We start from the raw sequence: 24987 nt of genomic DNA, 5'->3' as shown, positions 1-24987 counted from the left end.
GCCATGTGCTTTTCAAGATTATGATTGCATAATTATGTGAAAACATGAAAATGGATTCAATTAAAAACCTTTAAGATTCAATTTAGGGTTGGTTAAGAGAAATATGCAGCTCTCCCTCAACACAGCACTGAAAAGGTTTAACAAGTGCTGGAGCAAGAGAAAATGGCACACACAGGAGTTGGCCTGAGGCTGCTGTAGAGCTGCTGTGTGCAGCACTGCATTTTACCCTGGGTATGCACCAGTGTTACTGTCCATGATTCTGTTTACCACAAAAATAATAAAAATACATAAATAAATCTGTTGAATTAAAAATTCAATTCATTAACGTAGAAGTTTGGTCCTGAGTCATCAAAACATTTACAACTGTGTTTAACTGCAAGATCATGTTTATGTGTCTCATGCACAATAGGCGAGCTTAAATCCTTGGCTGAACTGCAGCCTAAGGAACATATTTAACACTGATTTAAATATTTTAGTCCCTAGCTCAAAAAAAAAAAAAAGATGCACAAAAGCTATAACCTCCAAGAAAATACACTAGCATAGAGACCTGTACAGAGCCCTATTGAATTAGAGTGACCACAAGGCAGCACACCATCTGTCTTAATTTTGGATTTACTTCGAGTCTTACTTGGCTCTTCCCAGACTAGAAGGTGCAGCACTGATGGATTCCTTTTTGAAAGCAAAACCTAAACTTTTTAAAATCAAGAAATGTAGAACCAGATTAATTTATTTTAAGGCCACATCTTTCTAGCTGCACAAGCAGACCTTGAAGTGAATATAATGATGATTTACTTCTACTTTAAGCCCTCTTTACCCTTGTAGACCAAAATAAAATGGAATTCATGTAAATAAGAAACAAACTCCTTAGCTTATTTTTTCATGGATCTTTCACATCATAGATTATCCTCCCTGACTTCTTTATTTATTCACATATGCGTTTCTTGTACCCAAATGTAAAGCCAGAAGCCAGATACCTCTCCTCACCCGCAGCAATCTGGAGATCTGGAACTATGTGTTTTAGAAGTGCTACGTTTATCTGTGTGTAAAAGAATAGCAAAACGCTGTGTCTTCAGCAGGCCTTTCATACACCCTCACTATTACCTCCAAGAGAACAGTCAATTGCCCTGCTTACCTGGAAAAAATACCTATTTTTCTTTGCCAGCTGGGTAAAGGTGCTCGCAACTACTAGTTTTGTGCAGAAGTGCTTATTTGCACCTGCCTGAAGTTGCACAAATATGCTAACAGATGCAAAAATAGGAGCTAATTGAAAAATTGTCTCTTAATCCTTCTATGTTCAAATATCCAGGAAAATAACTGTTTTATTGAAGATGTTCCCCCCCCCCCAGAATAATTGAATACAAAACTTCTCTGCTTTTCTTTTCTTGCAGCCATAACATTTAATCCCTACTTGCAAGTTACACAGTTTGTAGCTTTTAGTTGTATTCTTAAGAATCAGTTTTTAAAAAGGTGATAAATACCACAAAGGAAAATACCTGATGCAGAGGTAGATTGATCTGTTTAAGGAGAGCTTTCACTGCCATCTGGAGCTCATACAAGAACAATTGAGTAGGGCAGTCTGAAGTATGATCCATACTTTCCACAGATTCTGAGCCAGAAAGTGTTTGGATCCATTCCCACTCATCTCTGTATGTTGAGTCAAGTTAAAATTAGAAATATAACAAAAGTTCAGTGCACAAGCAGGAATTCAGTGTATGTGCATTTGGGATCTGTTGATAGATTAATCCTCATACAGCAAAACATTCTAAACTTGTGCTATCCTGATTGTTTGTGGCTAAAAATCTAACTTTGAAAAGTTTAATTTTTCTAGCACATGCACATCAGGCTGAACATTCCTTGCAGACCTGTGAAAGTCAACTGCCTTTGAAATATTTCACTAAGGCTTCTCACTCCAGGTTTTCTTTTTCACATACTTCATCCCCTATCTACCACAATATTTTAAAAAAGCATGCATTGGAAATGACAACAGTGACAATTTGCAAGAAGTTTAATTTCTGTGACAGACTCTCTTGTACTCACTGGAGCCAAAGAACTTCCCAGTTTGCTCAACACGTGTCCATTCTAGACCTGATAAACATGGGAATCATCTTTCTGGATCAAATCCTTGATTCACCCTGCCCAGTATTCAGTCTTGAAAAGCAGCCAGCAACAAACATTCAAGAAAAAAAAGTACAGGAAACCCCACTACAAGAGGAGTAATAGATGTGGTACAATTTGCTCCTAAAGATCTGATCTGAAACTTCAAGAGTCAGAGATTGTTATAAACCCTGAAGCACTAGGCTTCATATTCCTTCCAAAATTTTTGTTAGTATTAACTACTACATTCTGGATATCCGTTATCCATATAGATATCCAGTTCCTCTTTCCTCATGCAAAATTATCAGCTGGTTGCTGAAATGATACGGGATTAAAAAGCTCCAGAAAAAAGCCAATAAAATGTGTTTCCCACTAGGCAAGGACTATGCAGTACAAATAAGTGCACTTGCCCAATAGGCAAGGGAAGCAATGGACAAAGGGGAAAATGGCTTTCCCAGAGCACAGCGGTTCAATGGCTGATAGCATTTGTCTGAATATGTGTTTTCAATTGCTGTATGTTTGCTGTGGATTAGAGCAAGAAACCAGGTATTACATAAGAGAATACACAGAAAAATCACCAACACCCCATGGTCAATGAAAATCAATAGGAAGAGCAACATTGAAGTCACTGGAGGCTGAATCAGGGCTGCAGGCTGTGATCTTCCTAACAGATATATGGAAGATCATTACCACTGGGCAGAATCTGAGCGAATACTATCCTTAGAAATCAATGGGCTCATATGTATAGGCCTTCTGGATAGGCCTTCAGATTGCTGCAAACACACAGGTGCACCTGTTTAGTTCAGCACTGATCTTTATGATGGTACACACCTGAGCCAAACTTTGCTGGCAGCTGCAATTTTGCAATGGCAAAATTGCCTTAGCATTTAAATTTTGATCAGTTGTTTCAAACTTAAAACAAATGTTCTCTCTCTACATATGTGTGTGTAAATATGTATGTATTCACTTACTTGGAGACATTGCTGTTGTCTCGGATTTTAACATGACACAGGACGTTAGGCAACTTCTGCAACACAAGCACTTTGATTTGATCCACAGAACTGCAGAGTTTAAGGTAACCCAGATACAAGCCAGGAGGGAGGCGTTGCTGACTTCGTTTGTGATAGGAAAGTATGTCCTGTTTTAAGAGAAACAGCCCTACATAAAAATCTCTTTTTTTTTTTTTTCCACATAAGCAGAAGAGTTTGGGATCAAAAAGCAACAAATGTTTTTACAGCCGTCTTTTTATTTCAACAGTGTTCCCAATTCGCAAAGTGTTTAAGCACATGCTTAAGCATATAAATAAGCTCTGGTAGTTTGGATGCACTTGGACAACTTTTTACTTAAAGCCAGGTTCTGGTTTACAGTAAACAGGTTTACAGTTTACAGGTTCTCTAAGCTCTCCACATCATGCAGGAATTGGCTCTAAAAAACTGAGGTTTCAATCTTCTACAACTGTAGTATTTAAACTAGCTTAAATAACACCCAGCTCCGCACTCCTGTCTGATCATTTCAGCAGTGAGCTGGGTCAGGGAACTGATTCAGCTGAAAAACAACTCAGGAAAAGGAGCAGTCATTTTTCAGCCAAAGCAGTTCCTTGGTTCATGTTTCGTACGTAGCTACACAGATGGAGCAGAGCAGCATTGGGAAAAAGCTATCACCTGGGTAAGGTGGAAGAGAGGGGCTGCATAAGCCAGTACTGTCACCAGAGAAACGCATGGAGAGTCACAGCCTACATCTCTCAAAAACCTGCTCTGTATCACCTGCTGTCAACAGGAAGATCTCTATGAGCATGGGGGTTGGTGGTTTGCAAAGTTTAATTAATGGCTGTGTTTTCTGAACAAATATCTTTATCAACAGATAGAGCTTAGAAGGAATTAATAATGATGGCATATTTGCTGAAGCCAGGAGACATTTTTAAGGCTATGTATAGCAGTCCCCCAAAACTACCCTAAAAATGACGTCTGCTGCCATCCTGAGAAATGTGTGCTTCTGCAATGGGTGAGGATTAAGACACCTGGCCTTATGCCTTTACTCTTGGAACCATCAGATTATCTGCCAGTGCTATGCTTGGCTCTGACCAATGCAATTAGACCCTCATTTTCACAAGCACTTCATGAACAAAATACCCATTCGATGATTAAACAAGTAATACAAGAAAGGGTGGGCATTAGATAGGAATGTGTAAACCATTAGGGGAACATTTTTTCCACTAGGATCTCTGTGGAAATCTGATCAGGCCTGTATTTTGGGTTTCCTAATATAAAACTTTTGCCCAGATTGACATTTTTCTACACCTTTAACACATTTTAATACATTAAATCTAACATAGATCAGGTAAGTTTTATTGTCTTTTGGAAATTTTTTAACGTTTCTAAAACGTGGTAATGTATATTTTGATTGCCTGTCAGTTTCCGGTACGAAAAGCAGAGTCTCTGCCCAAGAAAGTGCCTCTAATTCAAAAATTAACCACAGCAGTCATCGTCTAGTTGAGGTTACTAAAGAAGGGCCTAAGACAATGATTTGTCTTGTAGTATTTTGGGTAACTATGCAACTGAGTTTTAGAGAGATTGGCTACTGACATTTTGAGAGAAATAGGTTGCTGTTACCTACAGAAAACGTGTATTTATCTTTATGTGAACTATCTACGTTTAACATGAGTTTACAGATACCCCTGAATCTTGAAGGGCTGAAAACCCATGGCTCTCAATGACGTTAACTGAACTGACTAGGCAAAGCAACTTCCAAGATCAATCCTTACCTTGGTATTTTTCTAATTGTGAAGTCAAGGGGCATGTTATGCAGAAATTAAAGGAGGGTTGTGGTCAGCAAAGAATTCTTTAGCAACTATACCAGGCTCCAAGGAACTCTGAACCCCACAGAACAAGTTTATTAAGTAGAACAGTAAAGTTTTAAACCTAGATTTAGTGTTCAAGGTTGGATGGAAAAATCTTATGGAGTGTAGAAATTGTAAGTGTCTGTATAGGTGCTTAAGAACATCCCAGAGAATTTTAAAGGTTTTTATATCCCTTGCAACAGAACTCTATAGCATGGTTTCCCGAAACTGATAGAAACTGTACTATTCTGTGCTAGGACTTTGAAGTAATTTCTTTAGAATCTCATGGATATTTTAAATATTAAGGATCTGATCCCAGACCCACTGGAAGTAATAGAAGTCTTTTCTTTCAATGGGAGCCTTGCCATTAATTTTATTGGGCACTGGATTAAGGCCTAAAATTCTACAAGACTCTTCCAAAAGTCAGGGCTCTGGCACAGGCTTTACAAAAGCAAATAACATACAGTAAGAGAAGCAAAGCACTACCTGGATTGTTATAAGCAAGATGTCTAATGCTGTTGGCTCCTCTGGAGTTGAAAGGGATTTCCTCTGGCTTTGTAGTTTGGATACCTGCATCCATTTGCCATTAAAAAATGAATAAAGACTCTCCACTTCTCTTATAGTAACTATCAGCATATTGCCATGTCGATCCTTGATTGGCTCATAAAAAACTCTGCCTAAGTTGTGAGTTCCCAGCAAATTCTAGAAAACAAGCAAATTATAAAATGAGAGTTATATATTGCATATCAGGAGAATGGTATTTTTTGAAACTGGACTTTGTGCTCACTGACATCAGTCCTATTGACTTCAATAAAAACTAGACACACACTGTTTCTCAAACCCTTGCCCTATGGTCATATCATTCAGTGGCAAAAGGAAAAGTTTTTCCCTAGGTTGTGTTTGTGGATTGAATTGTGGATCCTTCGATGTGTTTGGTCCAGCAGCGTTTAGTCCAACATTTAATGGAGAACATCAGCAAGACTATTACGACCCAATGCCCTTGTAAAAGGAAACACTGCAAAGTAATTCACTTACTTGAACAGAACTTCCTATTTTTGCCCAGTCATGTAAAGATAAAGGATGCAATTTTCAAAAGCATTCAGTGTTGGTCTACGGGTGATTCCTTTGGTATCAACCCTTCTGATTTGAACTTGCTGAAGAGCTAGGTGCTTATCTTAACCTCCTCATAACCAAATGTCAGAGATGATACAAAATTCTTCCTCTATCCCCAAATCATTCATATTGGACACTTCAAATGTTTTCTGTTAGTGTTGTTAACTATAATCTCCATTTTCTGTTCTCTGTTTTAAAATTATTCAGCAAGAGGCCCTCATATCTGTGTTGAATGTAAATAATTCTGGAGCTAAACTGTGGGGTGTGTTTGTGAAGGAACACAGAGGAATTTGAAGAGACGTGGACCCTTTTCCTTTTACTTCAGATACCAAGAATGTGCTAGACAAAACCGACAGAAACTAACAAACTACAAGGGCAAAGCTCTCCAGGATAATATGTGAGGATTAAAGAAAAGTAATTTTAAAAGACTCCACATAAAATACATATTTTGGTCAAAATCCCTTTCCTCACACAGTAAGGCATCTGCTTATAGGTGCAAACACATTCAATCCAGTGACCAGCCACTGAAGAGATTCCCAGATGTCTTGAAGAAAAATGCCTAACATTTAAAATATGCTCATTACTTTGCGACTTTTCAAGAGATCTACAGTAAGCTGGATAGGGATGGGGGTAGTTTAAAATGAAAACTTCAATCGCAATGTAGCACATTTTATGTTTAGGGAAGTGCTGTACATTAACTTAATGACATTGTAAATGGATAGATTATCCTGAATTTATTTATCTGTAGTTAGCAGGCAATATTTACTTATAAACTGTATTATTAAATTGTTTATAAACTCTAGGTAGTCAGCACAGTGACTGCCCTTTATGTGGCATAACTTAGCTATTTTAGCTTTATGCGTCCCTCTCCAGGGCATACTGTTGATGTCTATATAGCACGTCCTCTCTTCTTTTTCTAACTGTTCTGCCTTTTGAGGTTAGCCTCCATAACTGATTAACATGGGGTGATTTGAGTACACATTTTGTATTAACCCATGTGTCCACAGGTGGAACAAATCATTGCAGGTAGATGTTAGCCATCTAGTTGTCATAATAATCACTGCAACATATGAAAACAAACAGTTCTTTACTGTCACTGACTGTATGTGCTGAATGGCATTCCAGCACAGAGAATGGGGGTGCCTACTAATATAAATATGTGACTAATTCATATACTAAAAAAGTTTTGTGTCTGCTTAGCTTGGCACCAAATCACTTGCGTTTTGTTTGCTTTAGTTGTCTAGTGGTAACAACAGGCAAAATTACAGTCCCTGTTGTCTCTGAATCTACTGATCTAGTCCCTTAGCAGCTGTGTTGTCACTGATCTTTTCCATTCTGTCCTAAATTCCTGTGGAGTCAGTCTATTAACTGCCTCAATAAAATGTATTCAACCATATAAACTTTATTGAGATCCATCCATTGGTGGATCCCATTAGGCCACACACCGTTAGAGGTTGGCAGATCGGTGACAATCCCTGTGTTCATCAGGGGACCAAGCTAACAGAACAAACGTTAAGGACAATAAATTTGCCAGAAATTCAACAGAGCAATATACCACATGGACACATTTGCTATATCTCTGTGCTTCAAGCTCTGCTCTTAACATCTCTGGTAGCAAATAATAACACAATGTACTAGGAATCTTGGTTATCTTGAAGTGCAGTCCGTGCATACTAGCAATGCTCTGTTAAAGGCAATCTGCACAGAGGGAATGAAACTGAGCTAACCGAAGGAATATGTGCTACCTAAGCTGAGCTAACCACACCAGAGGGAACATTCAGCAGATATAGTTAAAACTTTCTCTAGCGGCAGCTCAAAGGACCGACAAGCAGCTGCTGCTTAACACAGGTGGTCCTCCAATAAAGGTACAGCAGACTGGCATTCCATATATTTCGGGATACTTTGGGGAAATCAGTCAAGACAGGTGGTTGCCCAGGAAGGCTACTCTCTTGTACAGCGTGCTTTGCCAAAAGATGTAAAACAAACCCCACATGGATATTCTTAATAATGGTCACAAAGTATCTGGCTCTCATAGCTAGCTTATTGCATTGACTGGCAATAACAAGAGGGATGGCTGTGTGGCTAATACATGAGCCAAGCAATATGAAGATCTTCATTACAGAATCATAGAATCATTAAGGTTGGAAGAGACCTCTAAGATCATCGAGTCCAACCGTCAACCCAACACCCCCAGGCCCACTAAACCATGTCCCTAAGCGCCTCACCTACACGTCTTTTAAATACCTCCAGGGATGGGGACTCAACCACTTCCCCGGGCAGCCTCTTCCAATGTTTAACCACTCTTTCAGTAAAGACATTTTTCCTCATGTCCTAATGACATCTAATCTAAACCTCTCCTGGTGCAACTTGAGGCCGTTTCCTCTTGTCCTATCGCTAGTTACTTGGGAGAAGAGACCGACACCCCCCTCGCTGCAACCTCCTTTCAGGTAGTTGTAGAGAGCGATGAGGTCTCCCCTCAGCCTCCTTTTCTCCAGACTAAACAGTCCCAGTTCCCTCAGCCGCTCCTCATCAGACTTGTTCTCCAGACCCTTCACCAGCTTCGTTGCCCTTCTCTGGACATGCTCCAGCACCTCGACATCCTTCTTGTAGTGAGGGGCCCAAAACTGAACACAGTGTTCGAGGTGCGGCCTCACCAGTGCCGAGTACAGGGGCACGATCACTTCCCTACTCCTGCTGGCCACACTATTTCTGATACAGGCCAGGATGCCATTGGCTAATTGCCATTAATTCCATGACTGTACCATAGATTTTTCTGGGAAGCTTTGGTGACTTCATTCAAACAAAAGGTAGGAGAAAGCAAGGCCTGGATATACTTTTTCTGTGAGTATCATGCGCACATCTTTTTGAAAATGTAGTTTCCCACAAAAGTAAATATTTTACGAAAGTGTCTGCCTTCTAGCTAGAGATTTCATGTTATCATGAAACCCATTCTTCAAAAGCTTTACAATAAATGCCAAAACATTCTGCTAGAGAAAGTGTAATTACTATTTGCATAACAAATAGTGGACCGAGACACAGAAGGGTTAAGTGGCCTGTTCAGTACCACTCAGGTTGTATCTGTAGCACAGGTTGGAACGGAACCATCCTGAGAGCGACTGCTATGCCTTAAGAACATGATATGAATAGTGCATGTAGTGCTGCTGTCCCTACCACTGTGCTGAGGGGTCAGCACAAGATCTATGCACCACTTAATCTCAGTCTCTGTTTTTAAGGGTCTAAATAGGTCTCTGACTGGTTCTCTGCACAAAGGTACATTTCACCTTAAAAATTTTGGCAGCTCAATTAAGAACTTAATGAAAGATTCATTTTTATTTCTCCGCTGACAATCCACAAGAGCGTAGCCATCCTGTTTGTCAGACAGTGTAGTTCTGCCCTAGAAGCTGTACTTGAGCAGTTTGTAAGCCATGGATGAATTGAGTATTATTCTGGAAACTTCAGCAGTCTACTTGTCCTTGCTGTTGGGGACAGAAGCTACCTACTGCTGCAGGTTCCCATATAACACAAGGAAGTGCTAAATCTTACCCAGAGTTTAAATGCTTCATTAATATATTAATAATTAATAGGCCTTCTAAGAGGCTTTTGAGCAGCAAATATTAGGAGTATAACTCTTGAATTCCCAATCTGCAAACCCACAGGCATATCTGTGGTCATTATTTACTGCTTCATATTTGTTTTTTTCTTCGTCTGCCACTATTGTTTCTTTCCTTTCTTTTTCCTACTCTTTACTTTTAATGTAACTCCTTCCTTCCAGCTGGCAAGAGAGGCTCAGTAGCTCATTTCATTGTAGATGATAACGCTGCTCCAAAGAACAGGCCAGTGGGGAGTGGTGAACCATAGGACAGCTGGCAGTACTATCCCTTAGAGATCAGAAAGTCACTAAGTTAATAGCTAGAAATATGCAATGCAACCAACCTGTAGCTGTGCTGCTGCTGAAAGCATCTTTTGCCTGGCTTGAAGTGCTGTTGATGAGGACACGGATATAGACATATTCTGCCTTAGCCATCTGATATCATCCCACATGCAAGACAACTGCAAAAATATATCCAGTTCAATCAGTTTTTGTTCTCAGCATTTACAAAAGCAGAAACGAAACTAAAAACATTTTGGACTTGGAAAAATCAGTAGACATCGCTCATTTTGAGTTTCTGCAGATGGCAATGACTTGCCTACATAAACATGAAACAGATATTGAATCAGACACAGAAGTTGTTCTGTAAACATCATGCACCTATTTAAATTGCTTTTTGGACTATTGTGTAAAATTGATTTACTGTTCTTTGGGGTATAAAAAATAGTGTGAAGATATCTTGAATGATGGCATAACCATAATACCAACTTCAAAACTTCTAGTTATTTCTTTAGGCTCTTCCTCTAAGTGTGCATAAAACCTTTATGTACCCAAGTAGCAATCATTTATGTAGGATCATACATTTAAAAGAGCTAATTGGGCCACAGTCAGTGACCCAGTCAGAATTTAACCCATATAAATGGTTTGTGCAAATTGCATTTTAACATGAGTGAAATGTAAAGCACTTCATCATTTAGCTTTTTAGTAACGTCATTTCATATATTCAGAATGATGAGCTAAGGCCTATGCACTGCTAGCAAAAAATTTGTAGAAGCAATATATGAAATTAGGCTCCTGTTACCTTTGTGAACCACAGGAAATCCTGCATAACTGAACTACTGTGAGAGTCATCAATTTCCACAATCGGGATTTGATCTTCATTGGTTACTATTAAATTGTCTTTGTAAAAAAATATAACAGATAAGTAGAGTCCCCTAAAGAAAGAAGGAAACATTGTCAAACACCTTTCATGTCTATTCACATCCACGCCGAATTTTAGTCAAAGAATCATAAATGTTAAGTTCTGAGGAGACAAATTGAATCATCCTGTCTTAACTTCTGTTTTATACAGATCATGCAACTTCAGCCAGTGAATTCTGAAAAATATTTGGGAAGCTTATCACTTTAGATGATGTGAGGAATCTAAGAAATTATGAATCTGTGCAAGTGACTGACATCAGTTTTAGTAAGAATTTTGCCAGAGCAAACAGTACACAATGGAGGCTTTATGTCCTTTAGAAATCAGAAATTTTACCAAAACTTTTTATCATTAATGGGCTTAGTTCTGCCCCCGTTTACTTCAGAGTAAATCTGAAGTAACTCAATTGAAATCAGGTGGGTTATTATGGATTTACATTAGTGTAATTGAGTATAATTTGGCCAGCATATCTGCAAAACTGTTTATAGAGATCATTCCTTTCAATATTTACCCTTCCAATTAGTTACATACTTTAAGTAGTTGCCTTAGGGAATTTAAAGACTCTGGAGAGCTCTTCTGAAAGAATCAAACTCTTATCAAAATACAAAGAAGAAAAAGCGAACTGAACACTCCTGGCAATGAAAGAAGAAATAATCCAGCGTAAGCAACTTCCATTTGCTAAAACAAATTATCAAGGCTGAGGGTTGTTTGGGTCACACTGCGTTACAAACCTAGCTAAAGGTGTTAAAGAATTCTAGATGTGTTGCTTGTTGCCAATGGACTATTAAAACATGTTATCTGAACTGTGCATTTTATATTATGAATGAAATAAATACCATAGTTTCATTATTGAGCAGTAACAGAGGCAGTACTTCGAAAACACCTCAGTAACTACACTTTGTGTTTGCACAGAATATTTCACTCTGTTACAATTCAAATCCATTACCAACAGTAACAATGAAAAGATTCTATTGATTTCAGTAGGAACTGGAGCATTATTTTCCTATCAGCTGCACCAGTCTTACATTATGTGATTTTATCAGGTTCATTCTGATTGATGGTTGTTGCATTGGTAGTGGAATCTTCACATATATTTCTACGGTGCTTTTCACTATTACATAAGAGCAACAACTGCTGGCTAAAACTCAGAAAGTTTGGGAGATAAAATGAATGACAAACCGTTTCAGAGTCTTCACAAACTTGTTCGATGAATGGAAAAGGTGCTTCAGGCTTCTGGACACTGATTGCTTGCGACCAGCATTCTGTAATTTAGAACTTTCTAAAATGGAAAATAAAAAGCAAACCAAACCCAGCACTTAAATTTGTTAGTATCTCATAAAGAACCTTTGTCTCTTGAACCACAATACTAAATTTCAGTCAGTGCCCACTATATTCCTTTCAAAAGACAACATTTAGAAACATGCTCAAATACAACCTTTTGCTTATATATTCATTATCTTAGTGATATGTGACAGCAAGCAATTTCCTTACTTGCAGCAAACTCAGACTTGGTAAAAATGTTTTGCTCTTAGGCAAAGTATAGCTTGAACCAGTACCATGCACTCATAATGTTCAGAATGGATATGAATTTTGCAAGTGGTCTCAAAAACCCAAGAAGAGAATCGAACCATCAGTCAACATTTTAGGGTGTTGTAATTCCTCGGTTTCTGTCCATATATACCTTAAGCTTCTAAGAACTGAATAATTGGTGCCCTGGTGATCACTAACATCACAGCATCACCAGTCTAGTCTAAGTAAAAGCTTTAAGGAAACAAGTAGATTGACCCTCATCTTTCCCTGTATCACATTAAATGCATGTGCTTTTGTTTGGATTTTTTTTCCCCATCACAACAATTTCCACTCACCTGTATTGCTTCAGAGCTTTCACAGTTACATTTGCTCCCTAGTAATCTGGAATCCAAGGAAGAGGTGTTTAACTCATTTGTTCACTTCATGTCAAAGCTGAGACCTGCTGTGTGCCTGCAAGGATCTCTGGACCAGCTCTCTCAATAGAAGAACTGTATAAATTCAAATATTTGGCCAATATTCTAAAAAATGTGGTTAAATTTGTATACATTGTATTATTTTTCACTTTCATGAATTTGACTTAAAGTCTTTCCTTCTCTCATGCATGGCCTGAGTTTCCTTGTAAGCCAAAGAAAAATCTTCCAGTGAGAACTGAAACTCGCAAGCTCTGTGAAACAGCTGTCCCCACCTGTATACCTGTAAAGCAGATTTTAGAGGGGATGCCAATAGATGGCAGTCAGGAACATGCAGGATTGTATAATGTACAATGTATTGTCAGTTGTTGTTGTTCACATATGGCATTTAAAAGGAACAGGCGCTTAAAACTGTTTGGGGCTTTTTTTGCATTGTCTTTTGCGATGTCCCTCCTGTTTAATGCTGTTGTAAGAGAAACAGCAGAAACGTTTAATTTAAAAAAGAATTAATTCTTCAGATATATACTGTGATCTGAAAAGAAAGACAAAAAGAAAAATGTAACTGTGAAACTACATCTCGGTTTTCCAGGATCTGACTGTTTATTTGGATGAAGCATGGATACCCATCCAGACTGAAGCGTGAAACATTTTGAGGGACACCCTTCTCCAGTGGGGAAAAACATGACTTGTGAAGAACTATTTGCTGACAGCTGCTAATCAGTCTGCTTAGGTGTTTTCAGAGTAACGTATTTCCCACTTAGCTCCAATGCAAAATAGGAGGTGTCTATCTGTGTCTCCCTAGTGAGTTTTAAGTTTGAACATTTAAAGAACATCTAAATTTGCTCTTGTCAAAACCCCATCTGTGTAAGTGCTCAACATATTTTTAAATGATGAATAAATTTGCACCATAATTTGCACATTGAAAACCACAGAAAGAAGACACATTGTTAGCAATAATTACCACTCTGCTGAACAGCAAGTACAAAGAGAACAAGGTCCTATTGGGGGTGAAATCATACAATTCAGATGCATGAGACTTATTAGATCATCAAATCCATTGTCTTTCCAGTGCAAACTTGTTCTCTGTGGCATATTCCCCAATGCGCTGTTCAGTTTAGTTTTAACAGACTCATCCAAATCCATGACTGCTCCTTTGATGCAACTGATCTTGGTTTTCTTTTCCTCTTAAAAAAATTTGGTTTTCTATCCATATCTCCTCAGATAATTTTTATTTTACTGTGAACTTTTTTCAGTATAACACGGTAATGTAAACCAAATGCTACATGAAAACTCCTGTCTCACTGTTTCCTTCTTCCAAGGTTAAGACCAATTTAGGAATATAAATTTCATTCTAATTATGCAATTGTTATTTTCTTCTATATTAAGGTTGGAGGGAATGGAGGAGGAAATTGCTGAAGGCAAAGCGACATGATTCTGTATAAAACACCCAGAGACTGCAGCATTAAAATAAGAGGGCACATTACAAGTGAAATATATGTTATTGGGCTGTTCAGCGGTTTGGGTTTAGTCCACAGCTTTGCAGAAGCCAACAGCAAAAGAAATAATGTAAAACTAGATGGAGACTGTAAACTCTCCTACATTGCTATTTGCTTTTGTTTTACAGTACAGTGTGTCTAGAAGCCAAAAAACATGGAGCTGAGATTAGGGGATAATTTGGATCTACAGGAAATGGAACTTTGTCTGTTATTTAATTAAGTAATAAATAACACAGAGTTACCTTTATAGAAAAGCCCCAGTAACAACAAAGTAAGTTTATATTAACAAATGACACAGCAATAGAGTCGTGAGCTCTTTTAACAGAAGCTCAGGAGCGAACAAATTGTGGCTGAGATTAGAGAATTTCCAGTGATTTAGATCAGAAGCATTGAAACCTGGATTATAGTAGGCAATTAGCTACAAAGGTATATTTACAACATTAGCGGTTTTTCTCTTCTCAGGTAGGATATATAAATGTTTCTTTGCAGTTCACTTAAATACAACAGATACTTAAAAGTAACATAAGGCGGTTGTGGAAGAATAAGAACAAACTTGCACACTCAGGCTGCTAGTATGCATCTGGGGTCTCTGCTCTAGAGGAATGTCTGTTATGCTGTGCCATTTCTCTGAGGAGGAAGATCATCTGGAATTCTTTGTCCTATCACTAGACAAGTGGGTGCCTCTCCTCAAGTGCGGCAGATGTGAAGTAAATGGAATTACCTCAGTGCAAAATTATCTGAGATCTTAGCCCCACAAATCAGACAGCCTGTGGAACAGCTAGATATCATTTAGGGTGACCCTGAGTAAGGAAGCAAATTAGCACAAGATGAGCTAGATCCCACTGAAATCCTAGTGGAGGGCATAAAACGGGGTTTAGAGTTTTCACTAACTGTGTAACCTTATGAAAATACATCAAATAGCTGGAAACTTCCAGACAAATTCAAACTCAATTTAAAGCTGCATATTTTTAGCAGTGCAGACAACTGACACTGGGATAATGTGCATGGAGACATAATTCCACGCAGAAGTTAAAGGCCTAAGTAGTGGCCAGAAACTTCAATAGCTTGAGACCATGATAGATTCTGTATTAGCTCACCTCAAGGTGGGATGTCTTTCAAAAGAAAATTCTTGTGAAGAAGCTATTGGCATGACAGTCATATTACTGGATGGTGTATTTTGGATTACAAAGTCAGGCTCAACAGCTGAAATTGTAACTTCTTAAATTCCCCACCTGAACTTCTCAGTCTATGGCTTGGCTCTCAAGCCTGCTTTTGTATATTCTCACAAATAATTATAATCTAAACATTTTAAACGCCTGGTGGAATCAGAGATCCTTCTCTCTGTTAAATGCAGTAAAACTATGCGCTCTGCCTGTGAATCAAATTACAATTAGAACATTTTTATTTCACCTCTGACTGGTCTAGTAAAATACATTTCAACCAAATTTCAGAAAGAAAATATCTGGTAAGCATTTTACTGAAGAGTTGGGTTCCTTTCTTAATGAAGCATCACACAATTACTTAATCCACTCAGAATTGTTTAGAAAGAATGATCTACAAGAAAAAAATACTTAAAAAATACATTTGAAGTGTTGCCAGGACATACAATTGTAGTAACTCAGTTATGATAGTCTGTAGCATGGTATTATGGAGACAAATGGATGGCTGTTGTTTGTAATCATGAGGGTTTTCCAGAAGATTAAACAGATGAAAGCAAAGCTCCCTAAGTAATTCCCTAGGAGATTTCATCATATCACAGAGCAGGTTCAAAAGCAACAGCTGATCTAATTCCAAAAGCTCTTAAACTCACTGTACATTCCAATGTATTCTTCCTCGTATTTTGGTAAGCTTGTTTTCTTCAGCCCCTGCAATGCAAAGCATAGGGCAAAAGGCAGGCTGCAGTGCAAAGCCTGAATGAACAGACTTGGGCAAGAGATCTGCCTGGAATCTGGGCAATTTAACCCTCCCTGATCATGCTGGAGCAATAGCACACAGCCTTGCTCTTCTAGCTCCTCTGTATTCTGAGGCTTTTGCCTATGTTATCCAAGTAACCTCAGACCTTTTAGATCGATTACCTTCTCAGTTTTTTCCACCTCCCTTGCACTCCTCCTCCACTCTCCTTCAACCAGCCTGAGCGTCATGAGTGTGATAACCCCGCAGAGGAATCACTCAGTGAAAAGTCAAGGTGCCAACACCCCAGGTTTGAGTCCTGTCATTGGACATGAGGAAAAATTTCTTTACTGAAAGAGTGGTTAAAGATTGGAACAGGCTGCCCGGGGAAGTGGTTGAGTCACCATCCCTGGAAGTATTTAAAAGACGTGTAGATGAGGCGCTTAGGGACATGGTTTAGTGGGCATGGTGGTGTTGGGTTGACGGTTGGACTCGATGATCTTGGAGGTCTTTTCCAACCTTAATGATTCTATGATTCTGTCTCTGTCTTCACCTAGCTTTAATTCATGCAGAGCTTGATTCTGCTCTCATTTATAAACCACAGCAAATCAATGGTTGTAAGCAGATTCAAGGATACCCTACAAACAATGTCCAGCTATTTACTGGCATCTCTAAAATGAATGAGGAAGACAGAGGTTACAATATTAACGTATAATCAAAGAAGAGTGTGGTAAAGAGAAGCATGATAAAGAATGGATAAATGCCTGGGCAGGTCCTCAGCTTATGTATAACAGCATATCCATGCTGACTTCTGTCCATGTCAGTCAAATCATGCTAATTTACATTAATTAAGAATCTAGCTCAGGCCTCTGTATTATATGAAGCGAACGCCATTATTTGGGCTTTTCAGTCATACACAGTAGCTTATCTCAGATCCTTGATCAAACTCCTCAGATTTCACTGAGGTTGATAAATACCAGAATCAAATTTCAGAGTCAAAGTGATGTCATAATTCTTACATTTGCTGCAAACTCTTTGTCTTGATTCTTTACCAAATTACTGAAATATAAGGGATGGACATCAGTCATATATTTAAGGCAAGTTCCAAAGGCTCTTCTATTATGTTACAATCCTGATTTATCCAAAATATACTACTGTGTAATGCTAGCATTACAAGCAATTATGAGATTTTTATTTGGTTGGAGGCAAGGGTGTTGCTCAAGCTGGCTCCACAGTGTAGTACTGCCACATGTAAGCTCCCACATCCTCTTTCAGACATGCAAGAAAATGTTCTGAGCTAAACAGATTTTCTATATTGTTGTTATTTATTATTTAAGGAAAAGGAGTTAGGAAATCAACAACAGAGTTGTCTGTGCTTTGCTTTGAGACTGAGGTTAATTTCTGGAGCAGTGAAATTTTATAAGAACCAGGCACTGGTGTCAGATTCTCAAAAGGAGGGATTTTCTGCATGTTGTTTATAACTGCTTCTGTTCTGGGCTGGTATGTCAGTAAAACAATTTATACTAAGAATATTCTCAGATACTTTATCTCTTGTTCCCTGTTGACTAGGAAGGTGGCCTGAAAGACCTGAGATATGTACTAATTTCAGAAAGGAAAAACTGTACCATGTAAAAAAGACTTTAATAGCATGAAAAAGCTATGTAAGAGATAGAATACATCATCTGTATTTTCAGTACCAAGGCCACCTGCAAGTGATAATGCTTGTATGAATTTTAATTAGGGAAACAACATTTTCTTACAATATCTCCTTTCCCTTTCCAAGCAACATAGCTGAATAGTTTAAGTTGCTATGGTTACAATGGGTTGTGGCAGACTGTGGATCATCGTGATAGTGACATATTTGCACGTAAAGAACAAAGGCCGCATCTTTCCATTTCAGCCAGATGATTTTAGCCCTAAGTATTTCTGTGATTTTAAATCAATTGATGCAGCTTGACATAACAGTCATACTAGGTGAAGAAAAATGAAAATTCATGGTAGTTCAACTTTTCAGTTTAAAATAAGTTCCTTTGCAATGAAGCATTATTCCAGTTAGAAGTTTATTTTAAGAAAATAAATAGTACTTTTCAACAATCCATACAGAACAGGAGTTTATATATATGCTTTAAAAAGAATGCCAAGCTGTTGCCTTGGCTCTTGAGCTATTAAAGGCACAGTCTGTTTCTCATGAATGATGAGCAAAGAGCTGGCTGAGATTCGAACTCTCTCCTAGTTTTGATCCATTCTATTTAAAAATGTAGCAATCTTATCTTCCCGCTGCATTGTGCAAGTATTTTTCATTATAGATTGGCATCACATCCACTAGAGTACTTAGTGTCTTCCATTTGGAGGCAGCCAAGTCCCCTCTTTTTATCCAAAACAGTTGTTAACTCTCTAAAGTATTTCTTTATATGAAAAAATAAGAGAGAGATCCTTGAAACATTTTAGTGGAATCCTGTGTGAAACTAATTTGTAGGAAAAAACAAATCAATAGGTGTGTAGGGTACAGAGGGAGAAAGGGTGTGTCTGTGCTTGTGTGCGTTCTAGCTTTCAGATGTTTTCATCCAACTAATTTCAAGGGTTAAGAGCAAGATAGTGCACTAAAGTGATTCCAGATGGGCCAATATTAATATCTTTCTTTTCCTGATGAATGAGAAGGTATGACCTAGTTAGAAAACTGCTAAAATTACAGGCGCCACAGAGGCTTCAGCTGGTGCCCTACCACATAGATATTTATCCTTACCTCTGCAATTATAATGCTGATGAGCTGCTCGAACCTGCTGAAGGAGACGTTCCAGGGCCTCAGTGTGTCCCCTGTGCCGAGGTTCTCTTCCACTGCAGTCTTTCCAGTCTATTGAACAAAGGAAATAAACAGAAATGAAACACAAAGGAGCAGGAGAAGGTTTTAAAATATTTTCTTGCCTCTGATACTTCTTGGCTTTAGAGGAGTTTTACATCTGGGCACGCAGGACAAAATGGCAGTTGTTTTTAAGTCTGCTGTTGTTACTTGTATAATAAGTTTCCTTTGCCTTGTGCCAGCTAGGTAATTAATCATAATGATTATTAACAAAGAGCTCACAATCAGCTCCTAGAAGCTCCTGTAGTGACTGACTAGACAATGGCTATTTCTCTTCAGTACATAAATGGCCTCTGTTGCTGTAGTGTCAGAGCTGCTCTCAGCCTCTACCGTGCTGACACTGTCAGTACTTCACTAAGATCACACTACTGCTCCTTCTGCTTTTTGTTGAGACACCAGGAGGCTAAATGACTCTCCTACAGTTATACAGGAAACTGATTGCAAAGCGGAGAATGAACATCTTCCTACATCCAGAGCTAGCTCTGTAGCCAGAGAAACATGCTCTGAGTAAAATCGCTTCTGAAAATGTGCTCCCAGCAGAGGCCTGAACAAATGCTGGCAATTCCTGCCCTAGAGTCTACGGTCTGCTCAGCACTGCACTCATGAGGCAAGAAGCTGCGGTTTCTGTCCCACATACCTTCAACCTACAAAAAACTTTGTTTTCACTCATTTGCTGCTAGCTACAATCTCAATCTTGATTTAGAAGAACAGACAATCTCATCACAAATAGGAGGATGAAATTGTGTGTATCAGAGAGGAGCTTTTTAATTCCAGACTTGACTATTTTCATACTTTAATTATAATGAGAAAAAAGTATTGCACCAGTTTCCTGACTCAAAGTAATGATGGATCAAGGTATTAAGAGATCTGTCTGCAAGGGAGACATGCTGCCATCTTGCTGGCATAGAGGCCATGTATGTATTCACAGCCACCAACAAACAGTTTGCTCACTCACTAAATATACAGATCTAGTTTCTCGTGCAAGTTTGGAGTCAAGCATTCCTTCCAATGGGGTAATTGTGCCAGGGGTAAAAATATGTATTTGCTGCATTTAGTAGAGCAGCTAGAGTAAGCCCCATGAAAGGGTGGACAGAGAAGACATTTGCTGTCCTGATAGCCTGTGGGCAGTTGTAACAGCTGCAGAGTGGCTATCCTGCATGTTGTATGCTATTGCAGAGATCAAGGGCCAGCTGCATTTATAGCTCTGTGTGGGGAGGCCAGTTCTTAGATCTCCTGTGAGCAGCCAAGAGGAACCAACTGGAACTCACCAATCTCAAAGTGCTTTGGTGTCATCAAACTGGTAGAGTTTCGAACAACCTCATGATTTCTCTATCCCAGTGGTTTCCAAACTTTTTGAGCCTCCAGATTGCTGACTACCTTAAAAATGACATGGAAATCAGACCAGCTTCCCTCATTGTCCATCACTCACATGCTAATCAATAAGCCTAGAAATGTTACTATCTACTATGATTTCACAGACCAGCTGCCCAACACTGGCCACCACTTTCCAGGCTGCTACTGTGTATGTGGGGGAAACAGGACAGTGGCAAGCATTCACTGTCATGCTACACAGATGTGTCTCCAAGGATGTCACTAACCTTTGATGCTCTGGGATTGGAATGGATCAGGATTAAGCCCTGAAGCTTTCATTTCCCTTGCATATTCTTCTGGCTGCCATTACAGACAACTTTGTAGAGTATTAATGTATTCACATTTAATTTTTAGCTTAGGGCCATATTTTGTTGTGCAACACTGTGTAATTTCAGGTTGCTGCCTTCTTGCCAAGCACAAATCTGCTAGTTTTCAAAACCAGTGGTGAAGGCAGTCACCTGGATAAGGAAGTTCTGCCCCCAGTAACTGCTGTGGTAAATAGCATCTTGTTTCTCAAGCTAAAATTCTGATGTTAGTATTACTTAATGAAAGAATTTACATTTAGGCTCTGATGGTCTCACTTGTTGTGAAGCTTAAGCCTGTGTCACTAAGGATACTTAATGAAAATACCACATTCTTGCCAGCTATCTATATACAGTGAGCTGAGTCTGCCTAAAGCTTCTGTGTTCTTCAACAAAGAAAACATACATATATAGCCATGAAGAAACATTTCTCTTTGCCATAAACTCACAAAAAATCCCATATATGTCAAGTGATGCTCCTGCTCTCCTACAGGGAAATCCAGGGACTCCTTTTGTTACCTTGGCTGCCTTTCAGAGAAACACCACCACAATGATTGTCCCAGGCACTTTATTAGTACTCCCATGGATGGTACTGCTCTCCCTGGTGGAAGCAGGGACTTCACTGAGTTCTGAGCAGCTGCACGTGACAACATGGCCCTAATGCCGGCAAGTCGAGGACTTTCTGCTACTCTAAAGCCCAGAATCCCTGAGACAGTAAACATGCGAAATGAACTTAATTCTCTGCATAGTTTTTGTGTTGATCCACTGAAATCTGCAGGAAAACTTCCCTTACATCCCAAAGCTTTGGAACTAGCACATATTGTCAGATTTCAGAAGATTAATAAAAGTGGACAAGAAAATAGGCAGGGAAGACAATGCAATACGCTCAAAGCAAAAGTTTGTATCGTACAAAGCTGTAGTCATAAATGCCACCTATCTTGCCAGGAGTGCTCTGTTCTTTGGGGATATTTAGCTGAATAACTAGCAGCTACTGTAAAAGAGTCTGTTTCTCAGCTGATGTAAATTTTTGGTTTGTGGGGCCAAACCCTGTGCAGTTATACCTGGCTATAGTCACGGTAATTGCATGTCACGAAGTTATTTAAAACAACTCCATAGTAGTGAGTTATCCGCATAGCCAAGAGTAGAATTTTGTCCCACAATTGTAGCACATTTTTGTTCTCATACAGAATATTTCTTTAGCCTTGTTCTGGTTTTATGCTGGGGTAAACAAGAGCAAAATTGAAGCAAAATGGGGCAATGGTACTGTAAGAGCCTCACTTATCCAACCCTCTCCATTATGACTACTGAGAGTAGGTACAGCTTGCTTTATTTTCTCACATTAGCATGCAAGGTTATTAAATTGTTACATTAGTCTAATAAAAAGAAGTGCTAATGCAATAAAATGAAAAGTCCCACTTTACTGCATTAATCAATACAAGGGAAGCTGTAATATGCTGAGGCAGTTTGGCAGTGAACTGCCAAGTCTGGAAAAGCAACTAACAAATACAATGTGATTATAATAGATTAAAAATTACAAATGAAAAATCATAGTCCTAATGGAGTCTGAGAAAACCTGTCATAGGTTTGAAAAGGAAGAAAGGCTTTTGGACATGTCTGGAACATTTTAGTGCTTACAGTCTAGATCCCATCAACATGCGTGTCCACACTGGAGTATTTTACATACAGGATGCTATAAGAATGGTCCAGTGAATGGGATCTATAATGCTACAAGGCAGAATACAAAATTACATATGATACATGTAAGCGTTGTGGTTCTAGCAGTTCAGATTCAGGTTTTGATCCATTCATGTACTGACAAATGAGGTTCCATATAGCAGAACTCTATTAAGAGAAATGAAGGTCAAAATATTTCTAGTTTTTCTTAAGTGTTAGTGACTAGATGACAATGTTCTGTCAAAGGACTGGAGAAGAATAAAAGATAAGACAAATAAATATACATATATGATTATTTTACTTATTTTTGGGGGGTGGAAGGAGTTGAGTTTTATTTGTTTGTTTATTTCACTCCTAGATGACATGGCAATTAAATCATGAACTACAGAATATTTGTCTTTTTCTGTTCTTTGAAGAGGGAGAAATTCTTACAAAGCAACATCACTAGTCAAACTAGGAGGGTAGACAAACTCAACCTACTTGAAGGAGAAGCATATTCAGGAATAGATTTGCGTGGAGGTCCCCATCCTCTCATGTTGTATGCTGAAACATGGACATAATACCTCTGGCCCTGCAAATGGAAACAACTGGAGTCAAAACTACCACTTGACTCAAAATCTTGGCTGTAATAACTGGAAAGCAGTCCCTCCCAAAGATGTTTTCTTTGAAGAACTTAAATAGTTTTCAGCGGCATCAACTGATGCACAATGACAGATTGAAACATAGTACAAAGATTTCAGGACAGGTGATCTGTTCAAGGTTAACAGAACACACCAATTCCAACTGACAAACCGCAATCTCTTCTACCAAAGCCGAACCCTAGGAACTCCTACAATCAGACTTCAGGAATAGGGACTCCCCTTTTTCCTGTTGTGTTTAACAGAGTCTCTCTGCCAGCACAGCGATGGAAGAAGCTTTGTTTGGCTGCCACTGAAATCGGTCAGACCTTTATCACTGATTTGATGCATAAATCTAGGCCGATGGAGAACACTTCTGAAAGTCTAACTTTTAATTTAAATATGTTATATACTTTGGAGAGTATAGACAAACACACAGTAAGCACTGTTCTTAATATGTGCCTATGGAAGTGACTGTGCAAGCTTGCTTCATTTTAGCTTAAGAACAGTTACTCTGGTTTGTTGTTAGAAAATGAGAAACAGAGTTAATGCATATTGTGGCTCAGCTCCCTGGAAGACAGTGTGCTTCAAATCAAAGATTTCTTCAGATAAAAGGCTAGAAAAAAATCAATATTTTTTTCTATTCTATATAGAGGGTTTTATATTGTGCCCATTGCTTACTCTTTAAAGTTAATTCATTTTGAGAGCCCGTGTTTTGGGGCCAAGGGTCACATGCATACTTCCCCCTACTATAACTTTGTAGGCCTGATTCAGTGTGCAGTGAATTCAGTGGAAAGGCTCCAGCTCAGTGGATGCTGGATTGGGCCCCTCTGATGACGCTTCCAGTGGAAATCGTATTTTGAGCAAGCTTTATTTTCATCAAGTATTTTGTGAACCAAAATTTGCTTGCACAAATGGTCCTGAACAGCCTGTAGGAAAAAGACTTTCAGACACATGGTCAAAATTATTCTGCTTAAGAATCCATATGAATATTCATTAATTTTCTCCATCGCTGACCCAGTTCTTATCAGTGTAAAACATTTATACAAAAATAAATAACAAAAATGAAAATTATTGCCATCAACATGTGTGTTCCTGGAAAAAGTAGAAGAGAAAGAACTGTTATTTTAGCTATTGGTCATCAGAGTCAGGACTAGATCTTTCACGAGCCTTTGATCTGCACTAAGATTATCCTGTGATCCAGAAAACAGCAGCTTTCACTCGTCTTTTCTGATCTCCTCTAAGCATGACAACTTAAAAACAGTTCATGCTGTCTGTCTATTCCTTTGTGACTTTTGGATTATGGATACCAGACATATTATGCTTAATGACTGGAACTTGTTGCTAGAAGAAAGGCACTCTACAGTTATTACCAACAGGGATGGATGCAAATTATCAGTGTCCTTGTATCACTGGGGCGGCAGGGGGCCTCAAGATCTAAATGAGCCATTTGGCACTTACCGTTCTGAGACCTGTGATGGTGCACCTCAAAGACTGAAGATTATCCATAATTATTTCACCAACCAAAGGAGAAAAGTCTTCTGAAGAGCTCCATTCCACTAGGAAACAAATAGCAGGAGAAAATCAAATCAGATACCAGTCCAAGCAAAGAAATCAAAGTACTTGAATCACTCACAGGTTAACTTTTCTCCTAGCAGTTTCCCATTCCATGTGGATACTAAAAGTCATGTTTAACAATAATGTTTAGCAAAACTTCACACAATAATTAAATTATATCTCTGTGTATGAGAGAGAAAACCAAAATATTGCTCAAAAGCTTTTCAGGAAAGAATGCTTAAAAATACACTGCAATACAAATTACATTCGGTCAACATTTGCCATCATTTAAACAATTTCCTTTTAAAGAAAGAGAAGTAGTGGAAAAGAGTAGGTAGAAGATTTGGGCCTGCTAATGCCATTTGGCAGTTTATACATCCAAACCAACAAAAAGTACTGTTTTGCAATTGAATTGGCATAGGTAGGCAAGGGCAGAGAGTCATTTTGGCTCCA

General features: G+C 38.7%; 1 protein-coding gene across 1 annotated transcript in view; it reads right to left on the bottom strand.

The window, feature by feature from the left end:
• ANKFN1 (ankyrin repeat and fibronectin type III domain containing 1) overlaps nt 1-24987 on the bottom strand; it is a 63444-nt gene that overhangs the window by 10522 nt on the left and 27935 nt on the right. The window contains exons 5-13 of the mRNA XM_076353744.1: nt 24439-24536; nt 22841-22931; nt 18900-19007; nt 12010-12109; nt 10714-10846; nt 9977-10093; nt 5417-5632; nt 3066-3232; nt 1494-1644 (exon numbers count right to left, since the gene is read on the bottom strand). Of these exons, the coding sequence (XP_076209859.1) occupies nt 1494-1644; nt 3066-3232; nt 5417-5632; nt 9977-10093; nt 10714-10846; nt 12010-12109; nt 18900-19007; nt 22841-22931; nt 24439-24536 (1181 nt within the window). The remainder of the gene's footprint in view (nt 1-1493; nt 1645-3065; nt 3233-5416; nt 5633-9976; nt 10094-10713; nt 10847-12009; nt 12110-18899; nt 19008-22840; nt 22932-24438; nt 24537-24987) is intronic.

The sequence above is a fragment of the Aptenodytes patagonicus genome, chromosome 16 (assembly GCF_965638725.1).
Source record: "Aptenodytes patagonicus chromosome 16, bAptPat1.pri.cur, whole genome shotgun sequence".
NCBI lineage: Eukaryota > Metazoa > Chordata > Aves > Sphenisciformes > Spheniscidae > Aptenodytes > Aptenodytes patagonicus.
Note: the sequence above shows the minus strand (reverse complement) of the source record. Positions and strands in the feature narration are given on the sequence as shown.